The 20,679-nt window shown below is 44.8% G+C and overlaps 1 protein-coding gene across 1 annotated transcript in view; it reads left to right on the forward strand.

Annotated features, from left to right (window-relative positions):
- Positions 1-2,621: 2,621 nt before the first annotated feature.
- TTBK1 (tau tubulin kinase 1) overlaps positions 2,622-20,679 on the forward strand; it is a 118,198-nt gene continuing 100,140 nt past the window's right edge. Inside the window, exons 1-4 of the mRNA XM_075496646.1 lie at positions 2,622-2,685; positions 12,062-12,330; positions 13,052-13,153; positions 17,815-17,973. Of these exons, the coding sequence (XP_075352761.1) occupies positions 13,151-13,153; positions 17,815-17,973 (162 nt within the window). The 5' untranslated portion in view covers positions 2,622-2,685; positions 12,062-12,330; positions 13,052-13,150. The remainder of the gene's footprint in view (positions 2,686-12,061; positions 12,331-13,051; positions 13,154-17,814; positions 17,974-20,679) is intronic.

Consider the following 20,679-nt stretch of genomic DNA (forward strand, 5'->3'; position numbering starts at 1 on the left):
CCAGAGAAGATGTCCACGGCAGCAGGTAGAGCACTGTAAAAGGGACCTGAAGGGCACCGAGAAGTATGTGAGAGGGCCTTTGCAGGGGAAGACAGCTCCTCCACCTTCTCCCTTTGCTTTGCCTGCTTCCCCCGAGCCTTCCCAAACCCAACACCAGGGGCCAGCACTTAAGGACACAAGTGATGGGGACTTGACTTGCAGCACAGAGAACTCATGCAGCAACTGTCAATCATCTGTCAATCATAGACCTAGAATGACAGGGCCCTGGGCATGAGTATGCAACTGGCTGTGAAGTGTTGTGTTACACCCTGGGACCTGGGGGATGAGCTGCTGCAGGGCTGGAGATTCCCTGGAGTCTCTGCAGGATGCTTCCACCGAGCAAGCCCTCAATGCAGGGGGAGCAGGGCCACCTCCAGCCGGTGGAGGAACATCGCAGGGGCCTGGTAGCCCTGTTCTCCTTGGTCTGAGTGACTGGGGGTAGCCATGGCTATGGCAGATCTGCCTTTGCACAGGCATGTCCGCAGGGATGTTAATCTTCTTAACATATCCCCCTTGTTACCACCCTGGCCCCAAGGGACTGCTTTGGGAGGGGAAGAGTCCTGGCTAGGAGATACGTCCCACAAGGGATTGGGGAGCACCTCAGCTCTGTGGAAGCTGCTGTGATATCCCACACATGAGGTCAGATGCGAACCTCTAGCTAGGGACAGACAACAGGTTGGGTCACTCTGGTGGGGATGGGGAGAAGGCATGGGTGTGTTGCAAGTCTGAGGAGAGGGTTTGGGAGCAGCGCCCCTTGCAGTGTGTTGCGTGAATATCTACAGGGCACGAAACAGTGCACATCTACAGTTTGGGGCACAGGTACAAGGTGCAGCTGGGGATATGGGTGATTTGCAGTGCGCATCTGGGACGAAAGGGAGCAAGAAAGCATAACCGCGTGCACTGCACAGCACATCTGTAGGAGCCGTGTGCTTATCTGTGCTCCAAGTACAACGTGAGTAGCAGTGAGCTGGAGTGTGGAGGATGGCACATCCCTGGAGCAGGGGTGCAGCTGCGTACCTCAGGGTGGGGGAACAGGGGACTGCCTGGGGACAGGCACACTGCTCAGCCACGTGCAGGGAGAGGCTCACTTGTGTGACCCATTTCTGCGTGTGGTGCGGTTTTGGTAGCGTTGGTGCTGTGCTTGGCTGTGGGCTGTGGTGCCTGTTCCCAGCCCTGGCAGGGCAGGAACCGGCCCTGTGTAGATGGGGATGGTGCTGGTCCTGGCGGTGCAGTGTCTGGCCCAGTGCTGCTGGTGCTGGTCCTGGAACCAGTGCGGTGTCCAGCCCAGACTATGCTGGTGCTGGCACTGGCAGTGCAGTGTAGTGCACCAGCCCCTTACTGTTGGTGCTAGAGCTGGTCCTGGCCCCAGAGCTCTGGAGTAAAAAACCCCAGGCCAGCACTGCTCGGGCTGTGTCCGCTGCCAGCTCAGGGCAGTGCCAGCCCCACACTGGTGACACTGCCAGTCACAGTGCAGTGCAATGCCCCAGCCCCAGGCAGATGTGCTGACTCTGGCCTTGGTCGCAACAGTGCAGTGCCCAGCTCCATGCTGAAGGTGCTGGTGACAGTCCCAGGCCCAGTGGGGCAGTCCTGGTCAGACAGTCCCAGGACCAGCGTGCTGGTCCCAGTCAAAGCATGGCACCTGGCCCTGTGGAGACAGTGCCAGCGCTGGTCCCAGTCCCTGGGCCGTGCAGTGCCCAGCCGCACGCTGGCGATGCCAGTGCTGATCCCAGCAGCGCAGAGACGAGCCAGTCCCCATTGCTCCAGTCCCCGTCCTGGCAATGCCCGTGATCGTGCCGGCCCCGCTCCCAGGGCGGTGCTGTGCCGCGCCCAGCCCCACGCCGGTGAGGTGCCCAGCATCCCGTGTCCCGGCGCGCTGCAGTGCCCAGCCCCGTGTGCCGGCAGTGCGGTGCCCGGTGCCGGCGGCGGTGCGGCGCCCAGCCCCACGCCGGAGCCGGTTGCCGGTTGCCGGTGGCGGCGGGGCGGGCCCGGGGCGGGCCCGGCCGGGCGGGGGCGGCCCGCGGTGATGTCAGGCTGATGCTGTCGGTGCGGCGCGCGGTGCATTGTGGGCGAATCCCGCCGCGGCTCCGAGGGGGAGGATGCGCTCGGGGCCGGCCCGCCCCACAGCCGCAGCCGCAGCGCGCCGGGCCGGCGGCACCGAGCCCGGCGAACCGCACTGAGGGCGCGGGGCATGCGCTGCCCACGCCGGCCGCAGCGGGAGGCGCCGGCGGCGGCGGGGCCAGGTGAGCCGGGCCAGGCCGGGCCGCGGCGGCCGTTGCGGTCATTGGCGGGGGAGGGGGCGTCCCGCCGGCGGCTGGGGAGGTGTGGGGCCGCGGGCCGGGCCGGGCCGCTCCGCTCCGGGGCTGCGCGCGGGGCACTGTGGGAACTGTAGTTCGCCCCTCCGCCCTGTGCCGGCTGCGGAAGGGGAAGGGTCGGGTGCGGAGGACTCGGGTTCCCAGCATGCCCGCGGGGCTGGGCGGGCCCGAAGCCGAGTGACGGGCGGGCGCCGCCAATGAGAAGGCGGGCCGGGGTGGGGCGAACCATCTGCCGAGAGGGGCGGTGGGGGGTGTGGGGGGCGGCGTGCCGGCAGCTGCAGTGCAGGGGCAGACGCGGCCACCTCCTCGGCGGGGGGAGGCGGGGCGGCCCGAGGTGAGGGGCAGGGCAGGGGGGGCCCGGCCCGGGGCGGCGGCTCCCGCTCTGCGCGGCCCGCCGCCTCCTGCCCGGGCCGGCTGCGGGCCGGCGGGTGCCGGGGCTCAGGGCGAGGCCCGGGGGGTGCCCGCCGGGGGAGGGGCGGGCGGTGGCCTCCCAGGGGCGCGGGCGACGGCGGCGTCGTGTGGGGCCGCGGGCGGCCTGAGAGGGGGTGCCCCGTCCCCCCGCGCTTTGAAAGGCTCCGCCGAGGAGGGAATGGCCCCGCCGGGTGGTGCCAGGTGGCTCTGTCGCCCGCCCGGCCCCCGGCGTCGGGGTGGGGGCTGAGGTGCGAAGGCAGCCGGCGGCCTTGTGCCGGGCGGCCGGGATGGGGCCTGCGGGGACGGGGCCTGCAGGGACGTGTCAGGTGAACCTACGGAGGGTGTCAGTTATGTCATCGAGAGCAGGCTGCCGCCCGGGGCGAGGGGACAAGCATCCTTCCCGGTGTCACTAGGTGCCTGTTTAACCGAATGCTAGAAAGCCAGCCTGTTTTGTAGGGGCTTTTGGGGAGGGAGCATTTTCATTGTGTTATTTTGGGATAACTCGGTGGTGCTTGGGTTTGAGGCAGGACGCTGAGAGTTTCTTCACAGTAGCTTTGGCGGGGTGGGAGATTTTACTTCTGTGTGCATTGCCGTGTCTTCTGCAGCTTTTTAGCTTGAAGTCTCCTGCCATTGTGTCTTTATTGCTCCTGGTGCCCAAGTTTGCACTGGTGAATGTGACTGTACTCATTATGCTTTCCCTGCATACTGGGAGAGGAGGCATCCAGTAACCTGGGTCTGACCCACTGAGAACTTTCAAGATGAACACCATGACCTTGAAGAGCATCTTGTATTTAATGAGGAGCCAGTATGCTATATGAAGTGCTGGAGTGACACTGTCACTCTGTCAGTGTTGCTGAACTACTTGCATGCCAAGTTCAAGACACCCTGTGTTTTGGGGGGTGGGGATTTCAATACCTGTTGGTATCATGTTTCTGAGCAGTCCAAACCAGCTGTATATTAAAATCTTTCTTCTTTATTTTTGAATTTCCTTAGGCTTGCAAGGAGGAAGTATAGACAATTTGATTGACAGAAGGAAAGTTTTCCTAATTTTATCATTGCACATGAATGTCTTTATATTCCTTGTACTGTCACTGAAAATGATACCTTTTAGCAACAAACTTCTCAGTGAGTCACAACAGAGATTTTTTAACCTGAGAACTTTTTCTTTGTATGAGTGAAATTTAACCTCATGTTGTGTGTGAAACGGGGTGTGCTAATGCTTCCTCAACACTAATGCTTATAGGTGCTGTGCCTATACAGGTGCTATGACTAAAGGGCAGTGTGCATCAGTACCGTCTCACTATTCACCGCTTTTCAGTGTATCAGCTTCTTTTGAGACTATCTCTCAGTATAAGAGGGGCAGGTTAGGAATTATGTGTCAATGTTTTGGCTTTTTTTCCTTTGTGTGCCGGCGATCATCCAGTTCATAACAAGCATTCTCATGCTGATGTATGTGGGATCAGAAACTTTTCAGATGCGATGCTCATGAATGGTGTATGAGGTGTCCACTGCCATTACTTTTGTATTCTGTGTGCTTTTGCATGCTTTATGATAATCTCATTCCTTCAGGAATGGGCAAAGTTCCTCTTCTCTGACTGGCAAAGAAAAACACTGGAATTATCATTCCCTTGTAGGACAGTTTTATCAGGATCAGTCTTGGGGGTACCTGCCTAACCTTTTTTTTCTTGGAATAGCTAGCAAGATTGTAGGATTATAAACCCAACTGCTCAGGCCAAAACCCCATATTGCTCCAGTCCTTTTCCTACCAGTGATGGAGAGATGATGCTTAAGGAAAGGCTCAGAGGGCATGTACAACATGCTTGCCCTAGTTATACCCTTCTTGGTGTTGCAGTCTGCAGTTTTTCAGTCTTTTTATTTGTTAGCCTGAATAATTTTGTATGTACACAAAGTGTGTCATTCCACTGGTAACAGCACTCTGTTGTGAAACCTAGCTATGCATTCCTCTGTGTTTTCCTCTCTTTTAGCCAGTTACTAGTTTTAGAGAAACTTTAGTTTTATCCTGGGACATCTTCATTTTAAGGCCTGGGGTCTGATACCACACCAGGAGGTTTTGGCTATTCAGAGACATTGTTATTAGTGAGATGGCCCTATCTGTGTGCTTGTTGAGTCTTCCTAAAAGCACCTAGCCTTTCCTAATAGGTCTATAAATCATGACTTCTCCCCCTTGCCTCCCAGTTAGTTTTATTTTTCATTTTCAGTTTTCTGGACATGTCTGGTGCGGAAGTAAGACTCTGATTTTCCAGAACCTCTGCAGAGCTCTTTAAAATAAACGACAACCAAAAATCCTTGGCATCTTCTTTCTTATCTTTTCTCTATTCAGTCTTTCTATTTCTTGTCTGTCTGTCATCCAGCAGACTGGCTGGCTGGCCTGTGGTCAGGTATGTGTGGAAAATATGTAGTTTTCATCTCTTTAACAACATCAAGAAAAAAATGTATTTAACTCGGAAGAATTTGTGCTGTTTTCTTCTTTTGCACACATTTTCTATTTTTAAAAGACATTTTTTTTGCACAGTAAGTCAATTAGAATTAAAATCAAGCAATTTAAAGGACCAAGCAGAAGTTGCACTGGCCAAAGACTTTTTTTTTTTTTAAGGTGATATATTTCTGTTCTTACTCAACAAAGTTGAGTTACTGTTGAGTTATAAAGTTACTATTTAAAATTTCATCTTGGTGACATGTCCTAATCTCCATGAGGAAACTGAAGTTCGCCATTGCTGCCTGTTTCCTAAGGGCACAGCCCATCTGTTCTCCCATGGCAAATCACCATTGCTGCTTTATTCTGGTCAGCTGGGGTAGTTTTACTACTACATTTTTTCCATTTAGGCTTGATACAATGAATTTATCTGTCTCCTTTGAGTCTGTTTTTTTTCTTTAGTATATAGTACTATTCGTCCCCTTGAGTCACGTGGCCTTTTTCTGTGTACCTTGTTCCCTGGAGTGCCGGAGAATGCCACCCTGTTAAAAGGTTCCTGGGGTACATATTACCTCCATGTTCTCCCTTGAATCCATACCTCCTGGTTCCCCACCTTAATTCTGAGACCTATTTCATCTGTTTGGTTTTTTGAGTCCCATTTAAATATCACATAGCCCCGAAACTGCTCTTTTGGGGGGTGGTGGTGTTTCTTCTAAAATTCTGCCCATTTTTTCCCTACCCTGCATGAGAAGTTAGAGAACTTGGGATTTCATCCAGGCTGTTCTTGGTGTTTTATACCATTGAAAGCCATACGGATCATGCTTGCCAGCTTCTCCCTGGGATGATATAGAAATGGCTGTTCTGGATTAGATCACCCGGCGTGTTACCTGTGACTATGGCCAATGCTGAATGCCCAGGAGGGAGCCAGAGGTTGGAGTTGGTGGGCAGTGCCATTTTCCTGGAGTGCTCTCTCAGCGCTCAGTTGCTTTCAGTTCAGTGACTTTTTTGGTCAGAGATTTTTGTCATCGTATTTGGTTGTTCTCCACTGGCTGTTTTTTTTGTTTGGTTTTGGTTTTCTTCATTGTTTTTTTTTTTTTTTCTATGAATTTGTCCAGTTCTTTGGACTCAGTGTAAATGCTAACCTCCACTGTGTCTTGCCACAGGGCGTTGCACAACTCCTCTGTGCTTTGCATTTGTTTCAAACATGCCACCTGCTAGAGTTGCCTACTGCTGCTGCTTTAATGCGTTGGAAAAAGCGGTGAACAGTCATTTCTTGTTCACCTTCTCCATGTGGAACTTGGTTGTGTAGACCTCAATCATACTGCACCTCAACTTGTTGTTCTTCGTAAGAATCTGCCTCCCAGCACTTGGTGTGCCACTCTTGCACCTGACTGGCAGGTTGCCGCATTGTCCTTTTACCTCACAAATTCAGCTGTCTGCCTGCCAGGTATCTGAGTTGCTTCTGCAGCCTTCCTTTTCCTCTGCCCAGCGGGTGGGTATTCCTGGATAGGATACTGCTGTCCGGTGAGGAGGTTTCGCCAACAGGATCATTGCTAGTCACCCTAAGACCTATTGTTTTCCCCTCCTTGGTAGGAGCATAGTCTGAAGGTAGGAACGTATCTGAAGTTCTTCTCTTCCCCCTCCCCAAACCCCGATTTGTGCAGTTCATCCATCCCTAACGTGAAAAAGCAATACGTAGCTTCTGAGGACCATGAGGTGTGCGTACATCTGTTCAGAGATAAGTAGCTTTACCTGCAGCACTTGAAGCAGACTGTAGCTGTCTCACCTTTCTGCTGCCTGCTTCCCAGCTTCCAGCCTTTTTAGAGGTAGTGGAGAGCAGTCAGTAGGTAGTCCTGTTGTTTCCCCCTTCTTTTAGCATAACTTTTTTTTATTTCACTTCTACAGTTAGGGACTAGGAATGTCAGAGTCTTCTTGACGTATAGCTTAAATTCTTGATACATGTTCTGCTCAAACAAGGGGACAGTGTAGCTGTCTTATACTTTTACCTTCATATAGGCATCAGCGCAATGCTTCTTTTGATTGGACACTCCATTAAATTGTGTGGCTTTTTCCGTCATTTCATGAAGAAGAGAAAGTCGCTTGTTGCTTGCTTGCTGACATAGCTCAGTCAGAGAATAGAAGTCACCTTTGTGGTGATGTTGTATTAGGAGACTTAGAGCTTTGTGGTTTAATTACATCTTGAATTATTTAAACAGAATCTAGCTGCATTAGACTAAAATTTACTAGTTTAGGGGTTATGCAAGTAAGTTATCAAAACTAACTGGTTTCTTTAAATTTTGCTTGCCTTGAAAAAAAAAAACCGTTGGCCTCAGGCAGTTACTCCACTGCTTTTAAGCGGAAGTGGCTGAATCCTGTGATCTCATGGAAGGCCGAGGGCTTCCTGCTGTGGAGATGAACACGGAGCACAGCTTGACTGAGGCTGAAATGGATCTGAGGTACTGCTCCTCCATTGTGCTGGCACTTGAGTTTGACTGACCCTACAATGAGCCAGTTCAAGGAGCTCTAAGCCAAGGAAATAACCTTATTTATTAGGAAGTGAAATAGTTTTTCTGCTGGTACAAGTCACTGAACTGGCCCATGGTGGAATCCTGCGTGCAGGAGTTCAGAGCTGGCAGGAGAGAGGGGAACTGTTTCTCTTCATTGCAGGTAGGTTTTTAGATTGGCTAACCAGGAACTTGAAGCTGTGGATCCAGGATCAGCATCTTGTTCATAGGCTTTATGGAGGAGGGAATGTAGGTAATGTGGTGTAACATTGCTTCCATGGATTCTCAGCTTTCATTCATTAGTGTCTAAGCACTAATGTGTCTAAGCACCCAAAAATGTGATTTTTGTTTTTGTTTTTTTTGGTCACTTTTGTTTTTAGTAAAATTTGCAGTAGCTAATGCATGCCTATTTAAAGGTGCCAAGCCTGGATCAGAAAAGAGCAAGAGGTGCCCCCCCTCGATCTGAAAAGAGCAAGAGATCTGAAATCCACCATCTCCCTTGTTCTAGGTCCTGTCCTTAAGGAAAACTCCCATGAAACTAATTTCCTGTTGTCAGGCTTCAGCTTCTAGCAGAAGATGAGCTAGAATGGGAGAGCCCTTCAGTTTCTTAAATTTTCATCATAGGGAGATACTTCTACGCTACATTCATTTGCTTTTCAGTGTGCCTTTTGGATAAGATACATGCATTTTAAAGAGTTTAGTTTTCAAGTGGCTGGAAGGCACCTTTCAGCCTTTTTTCAGCTCCAGCTTTTTTAGTGACCGTGAGCCATGGATGCTGGCCTTTTACCGGACTCTGCTGTCTCTCCCCAGTTGTAGGCAAGGACAGAATTGCCTCCCTTTTTTTCTGCTTCTCTCTGTAGCAATGCTGTGCTCTGTATGCATGACCTGTATGACTTATTCATAGATGTCTGAGCATGGGTTTGGTTGTATTAAGAAGCATTTTGTGGAAGATGCACTTTTTCTTTCTGCTGTTCTCCATGTCTAGAAAGAAGAATCAGGAGCAGTTGCTTATCAAGCAGAGATGAGGCTTAAGGGGCTTTGTCTATTGAGCTAACAGGAAGAAAGAGAAAATGTAAAAGGTGCAAATGCAAAGGGGAGGTAATCAAGTATTTTCTCACTCTTGTGACAGTTGATGTGGCTGAAATGGCAGGAGGTATTTGGGTTCTAGGACTCAGGGCTATCTGGTCGAATAGGTCTCTGCAGCCTATTTTCAAGTTTGATGGCAACTCAGAAGCTGGTATTTTTAGTGTGGTTGTTGCTTCTTTTGTGAAACATTTCCTTTAACCTTGCTACCTGTGTTTCTGATTGTGATGAAATGATATACATCTTTTCCCCCCTCCAAACATCCTAGGCTGGACTTGAATCAGTAATTGTTCTGTTTGTGGAGTATTAGGAGAAGTGTTTGCTGGTAGCCAGCTTACTCTGGCAAGTTGAGCACAGAATGCACAATTACCCAATTCAGGTTGAGATCAGTTTGAAACATTGTTATAAGCTTTGGCCAGCTCAGGTACAAAATTTAGTTTTCCATTACTTTATTACAGCTATGAATAGAATTAAAATTATTTTTACATTCAAATAAGACATAAGGTTTATGATGCTTTTTTATAGAAACAAATTCTGACCATCTGTGTTCTGTAATTGGAAATTCTCAGGATCTAGTTACCTGGCATAGCACTGGCAAATTAAGGATCAAAGTACAAATATGGTTTATTACAATGAATCTGCCCTGAAGAACACATTTTGAAGATTCCCCCCGAGAATAATATTCAAGGGATTTTTCTGTCAGGCACAACGAGCTGGTGTAAGATCTGATAGCAGAATGAGAGGACACATGCCTAAGTAATAGAACCACTTAACAGATAGGAAAACTTATGGATGGGAAAGGATTATTTGCGTGGGCTGGGAGAATGCAAGCAGATACTGACAGTTGTGGACTAGATGGCACATGTGGAAATGGCTTATATAGAGGCAGTCCAGACCAGCCTGTAAAACTCTTCCATAATCTTAGTAACACCATTTCTCCTTGGAAACTGACTCGCATAGCAGTGCAGAAAGAAATTAGACAGACTATAGTTGCATATACAAGAGTTTTCATATATCTTTCTAGGATGTTCAAGCATAGAGAGAAGCGGGTGCAGGCCACAGCCATTATCTGCCTTGATGTTATTGTTTTCTTGTTAATATTTTCTTTAGATATTGGCTACAAAGGAAACAAATTCCTCTAGAACTGTAGATCCTTCAAATAGCAATGAAATTTGAGCTTCCAGTCTAAAACCAAGTTTTACACCTCTGGGGACTTTTGTCTTTGAGAAAAAAGCTCAGGAAACCATTGAATATGGTTGAGAATGCACTGGGATTTCCCAAGGGTAGAAGGAAAAGTGGGTCAGCCATGAGGACATCACCTTCGGGCAAGTCACCAGCTGTCTGCAAACTAAAAAATGGTGAGGCTGCAGATCAGAGAATGAAACTGTAGATTTGCAGGGGGCAGAGGAAGGTTGAACATGCTCCCCTGAGCATGCTCCAGCTAGGGGGGAGAGTTCCTTACAAAAATGGGAAAAATGGTTACAGAAGGGCTGTAGAGAGATGATTTAAGTGACTAACAGTTGGTATGATAAAACGTTTTTGTCAGTCCCAGGAAATCTCTTCTGTGTTATTACAAACAGAATCTCTGCTGTGATCAGCAGTGGGCTTGAAAACCACAAAAATTTTGTCCCACTTAGTCTCATTTAGTCTGATATGACATATCAGTGCAGCAAGTGGCAGTTGCCCCACTTATCCTAATTTTTATTAAATTTCAGAAAGCACTTGGCAAGATGAAGTCTATGTGGCAAATGTATAAATACATGATTTTTCCCTGCAAAATACCCTGTCTTCCAGAATTTGACTCAAAATACCAAATCTCTGATCAGGAACTTACTGTTATGTTCCTAATCTCTGAATAGTTTTTTGACAAGTTCATTTAATCCTTGATAATCATGGTGACTGCATCTATCATAAAATTATTTGAATGGGTAAGATGAGCACCGTTTTCCCTGGAATGGAGGTTTAAAACGATTGATCTCAGTCTGTGGGCCTTTTAATAACCTAATATAACAGATTATGTACAAGACCATTGAGCAACAGATGTTACCAGTTTGCTGTATGGCTGAGTCAGTTATTCAAGGTAAAATACTGTTCTCCAAGAATAAGGACTTGAGGAAGGTACTGTTGACCACAGCTATGAAAAGCGACTTAAGAGTGGCCATGTTTGAAGGAAGATGAGTAACAGGCTCCCCACGAAAGCACTCTGCAGGGATAAGGGAGAGGACTTGCCTAAGAGGGACACTTTGCATTACCTAAGGATCAATTAAACAAACTGGTCCAGGATCAGGTGATGAAAACATACCTCTATGTGGTGTTTCTGGTGGTGTCAGGTGTAGATTGAGGCTGATACCGTAAGTATAACCTCTGCTCAGTTCTTGCTTTTATTCAGATATATTTGTTTTGGCTACCAGCAGACTACTCAAGCTTTGCAAATAGTGATCTATATTGACTTTGCAGGTAGATATACTTAAGCTGCCGTTAAATGTTTATTGTAAGCAGACCATAATGTTTGCCTGTTAAATTACTAGAGGTTAAGCTGGTTATGATATTAGAGGGATTTCCTGGTGTTGGATTTAATTTTCTGCTTGGGTCAAAAATTGGACTAACTCTGTCAGAGAGATTGGTGGAAAGTAATAGACTTTGCTTTCAAACTCTCCTGCTCCCCATTTTTTTAGCTTTGCTGCTGAGATGTAGTTGGAGAGAATTAGGATCACATAAACTGCCAGTAGTGCAGGTGTGCTTATCTGGTGTGCGTTCCTAATGATTTGTTGTCATAATTAACTGTGCTGATTCTCCCTGTAGATAGGTGGTTTTGGCGCAGAAATCACTGGTGTGCCTAACTGCTCTGTAATGTATGTGAATACAGTCTCTGGCAGTATGAAGTTATGTGTTTGGGGGTTTTGTTTGTTTTGCTTAGGTCATGTGCTGTTACTTGTAAGTCATTGTGCAGGCAATAATACATTCAGTTGGCTGTGCAACCAGTTAGCCATAATAATGCTGTCAAGGTGCATCTGTTATCATATTTAATGTATTTATGTATGTTCTGTTCAGTGCAGCCTCATGTTAGCAGAGAATCTGGACCTGTCTGTCTTGATCGCAGCTTTTTTTTTTTTTTTTTTTTTTTTTTTGGGGGGGGGGGGGCGGGGGGGGTGGTTGGTTTGGTTTTTTGGTTTTCCCAGTCATACCTATATCACTCCTTAATGGTCACAAACCTTTCAAAAGTGAAAAACAGTCCCAGTATCTTGCAACCTCACCTTTAGATGTTTTGTTTTTTACAGAAATGAAATGCTGTGAATAGCAAATCCAGAATTTCTAAGGCTGATGCCCTTGCATGCCTATGAGAAGAATATGTCACAGAGGAGACTTTAAGCTGCAGCTGCTAGGAGTTGAGCCTGATCTCTAAGCAGGGTTTGCTACAGCAGAGGCAGGCAATGAAGGAAGATATGTGTCTTCAAGGAACAATTCAGAACCTTTCGAGCTCCTGCTGTCAGACCTACCCTAACAGCGTATGACTTGTTTTTAATTGCTGTTTCAAGTTCAGCAGGAGGTATGATGTATTCCAGGGCTGAGGGGCTGTTAGTCCAGTGCACTGTATTTTTTTAATCAAGTTGTTTCCTGTACTGTCGTATGCATTTCAACCCTAATAACAGAATGCTAGTGCATGGTACAACTTATACAAAGATTTAAGTGGGTTTTTGTTTGTTTTAATGTGAGGGATTTCATTTTTATAATTGGTATTGTGTGTTGGAAGCAGATGACATTTGTAAAACAGTGAGGGACACTGAGTGCGTACAGTTAATGCTGCCATTAACTGAGCCCCAGTTCTGCTGCTCAGTTGCACTTGGAACCTCCTCTGTTTTTCTTTCTTACTTCTAAGCACTCTCAATCCTACTTGTTATATTCTCCTCTTATTCCCCACCCCATCTGTTTCATTTTAGCTTAAAGCCAGTAAAGTTCATATTGGGAACAGCTAAGTTATACTTAAATTCTATTTAAAACTTCTTTTTGTTTGTTCCTCCCATGCAAGTATTGGACAGGGAGATTGATCTGATTTCTAGACTGCAGTTTACTGGGATTACTTCTTTTTTTTTTTTTGCAGATGTCCAGCTTTGTCTCACCTAAAAAGCTGTAGTTTGCATCAGCTTTCTAAAACACCATTGCGATCTGCTCTTAAGGTGGATCCTGTGTTCATGGCGGGGAATTTGATCAAGTAAAGAGGGTCATGGACTACGGCAGTCTAAATAAACTTCACGTGTTCTAATTTGTAGGCTTCCAGAAGTGAGGATGTGCCCTGAAATAAAGTGGGATATTGCAGTTCCTCCACAGTGAGATTAAGACACTTAAGATTATCCAGGACCTTTAGTAAGATGGTGAGAGACAGACCTCCATAGCTTTGTTCTGCTGTTTAATAACCACCTTGCATCTGATGAGTTTTCAACTTGATGTTTGTTTGAGTTTGGCTGTATTTTGAGCACTGCTACCACAGTATATGGAGACTGAAGTAGACTAACATAGGAAAGATCTCATATATACATTAGGAATTTCCACAGGGAATGCTCCATATTTATAAGTTTAATTTTAAGAGTGCTATGATCCTGTAAAATTAGGAAATAATTTTTCCAGTAAAGCTGTTTAAAATGTTGCTTGTATGAAAGAGAACGTTGTAAGATAGTTAATTGGGTTGTGTATATGAGACTTTTTGATTCTTTATTTTTTGGTCTCTGACATCCTTGAAGGGATAAAGGAGACATATAATATATATACACTACTTCCTCTGAAAGTAACTGATAAAAACCTGTCTGGCCGTACTGAGTCATATCACAGGTCCATCTAGGCCAGTATCCCATCCTAAGCTGGCCAAGAGTGGATATCTAAGTTAGAGAATAAGAGCAGGGAAAGCATATAGAGTGACTCCGCAGAATGCTCTTGCCACCTTCAGTGATTTGTGAAGTGAAGGCTTCCTAAGCTAAAGATGGAATATTTGTATTTAACTATTTAATGGATTTTTTTATTATTATTATTATTACTTTTAGTGAATTTGTCAAGTCACTTTTTGGATCTATGTGAGCTTTTAGCATCTGCAGCGAAGATTTCTTCAGCTTAACAACTTGTATGAAGTTACTTTTGCTTGGTCTAGTTTGTCTCCTGATGAATACGCATGTGAACAAGGCAGATGCGTTTGATGTAAGACTCTGCCACATTCATTGCAACATCAGGCCTCGCACTGAAATTCTTGCAGATTTTCCTCCTAAGTTTGTTAGTGTTGCCTATCCCAGTCATACTTCTCTGCCAGGTTTTGATTTTCATGTTGGCTAAATAGTTGCTGCTACAGTGCATCAGATTTTTGTAAGCTGCCTTAAAAATAAGGAGACCATTTACCTGCAAGTGCTATTGACTGGAACTGTCTTGATGCCAAATAGAAAGAACAGCTAGCAGAGCAGTGTGTCAGAATATATAGTGGGGTTTATTAGCCTGTTTAAGCATGGTTTTTTGGATTTCTTTTTTTTTAAAGGCCAAGACTAAATTTATGAAACTGTAAAGATTCTCCAGTATGGGCTGGAAGAGATAGCAGTACGCAAGAGCTGATTTCACACTTCTTCATGCTGAGGTTGGCCAAGAGACGGGATTTGGTCCTGTTGTTGTCACTGTTTCTTTCTCACAGCTGCTTTCATTTCTGCTTCACTTGCTATTTCTAGGAAGCCAGTTTTACAGTATCTTAGGATTGCTCAGCTCTCTTGCCTGTCTTCATGGGAGAGGGATACAATCATTTCTTGACATCCTGTACGTTTCCTACAGGAAAAGACAATCTGAAAGTTCTTGTCTTCTCAGTCACACTCAGTCATCTTCAAAATTATGTATCTTTACATTCTACGGTCTGTACATTTTAAAGCTAAAAGTGATGCAGATATGTCAAAGTTCATATGCTTGGTCACCCTCAGGAACAGCTTTACTGGAGTTCAAGAGAGAGATAATCCTTCCATCTCTCCTCCAGTTCTCCTTAACACCACTTAATATTTAACATGCAGAAATGATGCTCTCTGCTGTGTGTTGGGGAAGAGACGGTAGTGCCTTACCTCTCCCCCAGTGACCATCCTTCACCACCTCCCTTCTGTAGCTACATTAGCAAATTCAGCTCTAGCAGGGGCCTGGCTGCCAACTTTGGGGCTAGTCAAACAATATTTATACTATATTTTATTGATTTAGAAGGAATTACAATAATGCCTCAGTTAAAAGCATCATTTAAATGTGCTTATGTTTTCTGCACAAAGTAACTTCATCCCTTCTTTTGCCCTTTCTTTGTGACGCTTCTGGAGATCTAGGTTAACATGTGTTACGTCTTACCATGGGTGTAGGCAACGCTTCAGTGTTACTCTGATAAACCTTTGGTCCATAGGCCTGAGCATGTTTCTGCAGTATTAGTATTGCCTCAGGAACAAATTTTTGATATGTTAACACTGTTTTGTGCTGCTACTGTGATCTACAACAGCTTGAAATTTGTCTCAGGCTGTAATTAAATTGGCTTTTGATTTGGCTGCATCACTATAGCTATACCAGAGCATGTCCGTAAACTTAGTTCTGTAATTCCATATTGCCAAATGGCTGCTATTCATGGTAGTGCCCAGGAGGATTTTGTTCTGCTTCAAAGCCAGTGAAGATTTATGTGACTCCTGTAAATAACAAACATGTTATCTTTGTACACATGTATTATAACATTGATGAAGGAAAGCGGAATAGTGCACCAGGGAAAGCAGTTCTACCTTGCCTAGCTTTGAGTGCTCATAGACTGTCATGCTCTGTCTCTCCTCTAAAATTATTCCTTCGGAATACTTTCCACCACTAGTCACTAGACTGAAATCTTATTATGCACGTGCATCGCTAATGGGTACATAATGTACCATACTTTTTAGGTGTTTTGCTTCAAAGTGAAAAATAGTACATGGCTGACTTTCTCTGGAAAACTCCTAAACTTCTTTCTGTCTGTTGTTGTTGCTACTACCACCCCACATCCTGGATCTCCAGCTGCCTTTGTTATCCCCTGCAATCCAGAGCCTGCATTGTGCTGTACTTGTCTTCATGAAGTGATGCCAAGAGACCTTCAAGAGTAGGGAGGTGATACCTGCCTCTGTACCTGTGTGTTAATGTTGGTTTTTTTACAGTTTTGTAATGTTGAGGGTTTCGGACAGTCTACAATTAAATGATTTTTCTTTAAAAAACAGAAGAAAAGTCAGCCTTAGAAGAGATTTTTGCGGGGATTCTCTTTGCACATCACAGTCTGCAGTGATGTGCAGGGAGGCTGGATGCACAGCATATACAGAGCTCACTGGTAGCTTAGCGGTGGTCAGTTCAGAGGTTCTGGTGACCATAAAGGAGCCTGGGAATGGCATTAGACTTCCTTAGTAGGAAGAAGAAGCACAAATGTTGTGCTGCCAAACACAGCATATACTTTCTCATTGGAGAGCTTTCCAGTTTCTTACTTCAATACCTGGCGACTGAAAGGGCTGCTACCCCATACAAATGCAGGACTCTTTCTATGAGAATTCAGAGCATTTTGCAGCACCTTTCTTCTGAATTTCTTTAATATTCAGTTTCTTCTTATTTCTCTGTCATCTTGATTGTACTTCAGCAGATGTTGGATTGTATGAACATTTCTCAGCAGCCCTCTTACTGCATTAGTCTGCTGCTCCTTTTTTCCATGTAGTTATCTTATATATCTAGAATGAAATCTTTTGTGAAGATCTTTTGAGAAGATCTCTTTGAGATCTTTTGTTCATGTTTTGTTTGATCATCCTCTATGTCTTGCACTTTTGACAACCGTCTGTCTGCTGCTTCCTTGTGCACACTACATGCTGGTCACTTCCTATCCTTCCTTCTCAGTCCTTTTATTGCTAGGGAATGAGCTCTTTTCTCTACTTGAGCTCATAATTCACTGGTGACTTTTGTCCTTTTTTTGGGCCTGAAGAAGTGTGATGGTTGAATGACCAGCTCTAGTCTTTTTTTCTAATTTGGTATTTATGTTGTTAATCTTATTTAAGTCTGCAGTCAGTGTGCTACAGTAACACTCATTTTTAGGAAGGAAAATATTTCATATTTTGGGGGAAGGACAATAGAACTGCCAAGAAAGCTTAATAAAAATCCATGCTTAATAAAAGATCCGTCCTACTTCTAAAGCCAGAAAAATATCTTACAGGAAGAGACAAAATGCATTAGGAAGATCTCTTATGAGTCCTGTTTCAATTCATTTTCTTCCAGGAAAGTGGAGTTAATGTGTATCTGAAAGTCATTTTTGTAGAAGAATTATAACCAAAAAACCTCAAAACAAAATTAATTTCAGCATAGGCTATCTGGAGCTCCCTATAAAAGCAGGAAAAAGGGGCATGAGGTAGAATGCAAACACCATAGGAACAAGATATCTCTCTGTATTTTAATTTGTTCATTTTTAGCACTGTGTGTATGCTGTCAGGAGGACTAATCTATATATGGCTGAAGCCCTTTCTAACCATCCCCATCTTCTTTGCTTGGCTGTTCATCACAGTGATAGTGTCTGTAATCTGGGCTCTGTAAAGGCCCTTCTACCCTATTCAGATGCTTTTAGGCTTATTGAATGCAATACCTGGCAAACCTTTCTGATTTGTGTTGGATATCGTCCAATGAAAACCATAAAAACTGCCTATGTAGCAGCTGCTCTGTTAAAGCAAGACCTTTTTGCCTGGTAACAATAACAGCTCTTGCAGCATTTGGCATTAGATCCTCTTTGACTTGTTGGCTGTCAGGCCTATGAGCACTGGACTCCTGCATGGTATAGCTGGTAATTGTCACCCTTTTAGTTTGTGCTGCTGACTTGAAGCATGGTTGCGTCTGCAAAGTTTATGCATGGAGTGAGCTCAGGTGTTTGCAAGGTGAGTTTGCCTTCTTTCCTAAGAGACCGGTTCTGATTTAGTCATAAGCAAAACCTGTGGAAATGTAGCATGTACCTCTGCCGTGACCTGTACTAATTTTGTCATTCCTTCCCCCCGCCCCTTTTTTTCCCCAGATAAATGGCTCATTTAAATTGGGAGCTACTAAAATACTCTCTGGCTGGCAAATGCAGTGCCTAGCAGCAGTCATCAAGGACGAACCAAACATGAGTGGAGGAGGGGAACAGGTCGACATTCTTCCGGCCAATTATGTGGTCAAAGATCGCTGGAAAGTGGTGAGTAGCTCTGGCTTTGTGCTTCCTTTGGTGGCCCAAATAGATCTCCTCCTTCTGTGGTAGTGTAGAAACTTGTCTAGTTAATCCTGGGCTCTGGCAAGCAACAGTGGAGTGGTATGGTTTGACATGTTAGTAAGATACTGCAAGAAGATGGTTAATATTGCTTTAGTGTGTTTTAGACTGTCCGGTATTTTTAGAAGACTAAACCTGCCAAGGATTTTTAGGTAGGATTGAACTGTTGCAGCGGGCTGAGTCATCTTTTGGTAAGAAACTTAGATTTCGAGTTACTGTGGCAAAGAATACTACAGATGTGCCTAGAAATAAATTGCATTACAATAAAATAATTTAAAAGCAAATGTTTAAGGTTGGAATGTCAGCTACTTCAAAAGTCAGAAATTCCATAATTAGCTTGTTGGTACAACTTCTGTGTAAATTTATTAGGATACTTTTTAAAAGTATATTATCATGTTAAGAGTTTTAGTTCTTCATGGGACAACTGTCTCATCTGTTGTGCAAGCTGGATGGGGTACACTGAATTAGTAGCCATTTCATCTTTTATGTATTCATTGCATGGCTGCAGATCTCAGTATCCATTTAAAATCATGGCATGAGTTTGCCATTTAAACTCAGTTCTTTATTTTTCTTAGTGCTGTAGTATCTGTGTCAGATAGATATTTTAATTATTATTATTCATGCTTTTATTATTATTATTAATGTACCAGGTGATACAAGAGAGAACTATTAGCTTGCTTTTACAGGTAGGGTTTCAAATTTAGTTAGATCTTGATTTTTATTATTTTTTACAGACTGCTTAATATTTATGACCAAAGCACAACTCTGCTAGACGTCATGGGCATCTAGGCATGCTCATCACTTCTGCAGATTGGACCTGGCTGTCTTGCCTTAGGCACCCAGCAGATGAGCATGTGATTAATGATGGTTTCTGAGGAGAGACTTCAGCAGCTTGACCAGAATCATGCAAGAATGCTATGGTAGAGACATGGGGAGAATCTCATCCTCTAGGCTTGTGCTTCATTGCCACCAGATTTGTTCAGAGGATGCAGTTTCTCTTACGTATAAGGCTTTCTCCTTAGTTATAAAGTGAGGTCTCTGGGATGATGGGGGAAGTAGCACTGTATTATCACCTCAGTTAAAGAAACTAGAATATAACATGTGAAAGGATCGTGTACCTTTATACTTCTTGAAATTCTGTATGTGTTTTTGGAGAGTTTTTGTTTTCTGGCTTTAAAAGCTTTGCTTTTAAAAAGCTGGAAAAAAAATTTAAATCTCATGTGTGCCATTGTGTCCATTTTTAACTAGGATTACCAGCAGTGTCTGAATCATTAAACTCAGAGCAGAAGCCTCGCTAGTTTGAACTACAAGTGATTTGTAGTAGTAGCACCAAGTCGCTTCTCTGTGCTAACTAGCTATGGTGCAGCTGCCCTGTGAGTTTTGCAGTGGGCTGTGAAGAGCAGAGGATTATAGAGACTGAGGACTCTGAACTTGCTTCAGTTCCAGGCTATGGATAGGTTATTTTCAACAGCCCAGTTCAGACAATGTAGTATCCTTTCGTTAGACTTGCCTTGTGCCTGTATCTCCTTGTTGCCCTGGACAGTTCCACCTTGCTCTGTTCTTGTTACTCCCCCATTGCCTGCCTCTCTTCATCCTAGCACTTTGCTCCTGCTTTCTCCACAGCCTTCACTTTTCTGTCTGGCCTATCCCCGAACAGCCTATTTATATTTAAGCAATTCAAACTGTTCTTCGTTCTCCATGCTTCCTGAGAGCAGATGGAGAATCTCAATTTTCTCTGTGATTAGATACCAAAATGGAGACAACCCCTATCCCCCTCCCAAAGCTTTCTGGCACAGCTGAAGGAAAGTCTTGCTGTGCTCTTGTGGCTCTGGGCTGGAGCACGTATACTTGTTTTGGCAGGATGATACATGTGCAGGTTAACTGACGTATAGGACTTGAAACATGCTCTGTGCTTATGGACTTCTCAGAAAATACTGCTTGCAGCTTTTATCTGACCCTCCCTGCACAAATGGAAATTTCCTCAGAGCCTACATTTTGGTCAAATTGGTGCATGTTCTTTGCAAAGCTGAGTTTAGACTATGTCTTGTTGCTAAGCCATTGCTTCAGGTGCATGGTTGCAAATACTCATTCTTCTCCATTCTTCTTTGCATTAGCTAGCTTTGTTTTGTACCATTCCTACTGTTCATCAAACTTTGAGTTTCTCCTTCATAAACAGGAGTGCTAAAACTTCTGTAAATTATGGGAGTATTTTTTTTAACATAGTCTAAACAAAGTAACTTTGTTCTTGGAAACAGCAGAACTCTTAAAAGCACCAAAACCTCCAAATAAAGCGTAAAATATGCTCAGTTATGCTCTCAGGGGAACATTTCAAACTAATTTTAAATTTGGTAGAGGCACTAAATGTGGGATTCAGTGACTTCATGGTTGCATGAATCTGTGACTGGGGACTGATAGAAGCTCTATGCACTAACTCTGCCTTAGAAATGTGCAGCTTACAGAAATGTGCAGCTTACAGAAATGTGCAGCTGTATTGTCAACAACAACTACCTCTAACTAGAGAAATAGCCTTTTATGTTTTATAATGTTGGCTCACAGTAGTCTTCAATACTGCATGAGGTCATTACCCCACTTGAAGGCCCTGAGAAACTACCTGACTTGCTAAAGGGCATAAAT

This window comes from Mycteria americana, chromosome 3, assembly GCF_035582795.1.
Source record: "Mycteria americana isolate JAX WOST 10 ecotype Jacksonville Zoo and Gardens chromosome 3, USCA_MyAme_1.0, whole genome shotgun sequence".
Taxonomy (NCBI): Eukaryota; Metazoa; Chordata; class Aves; order Ciconiiformes; family Ciconiidae; genus Mycteria; species Mycteria americana.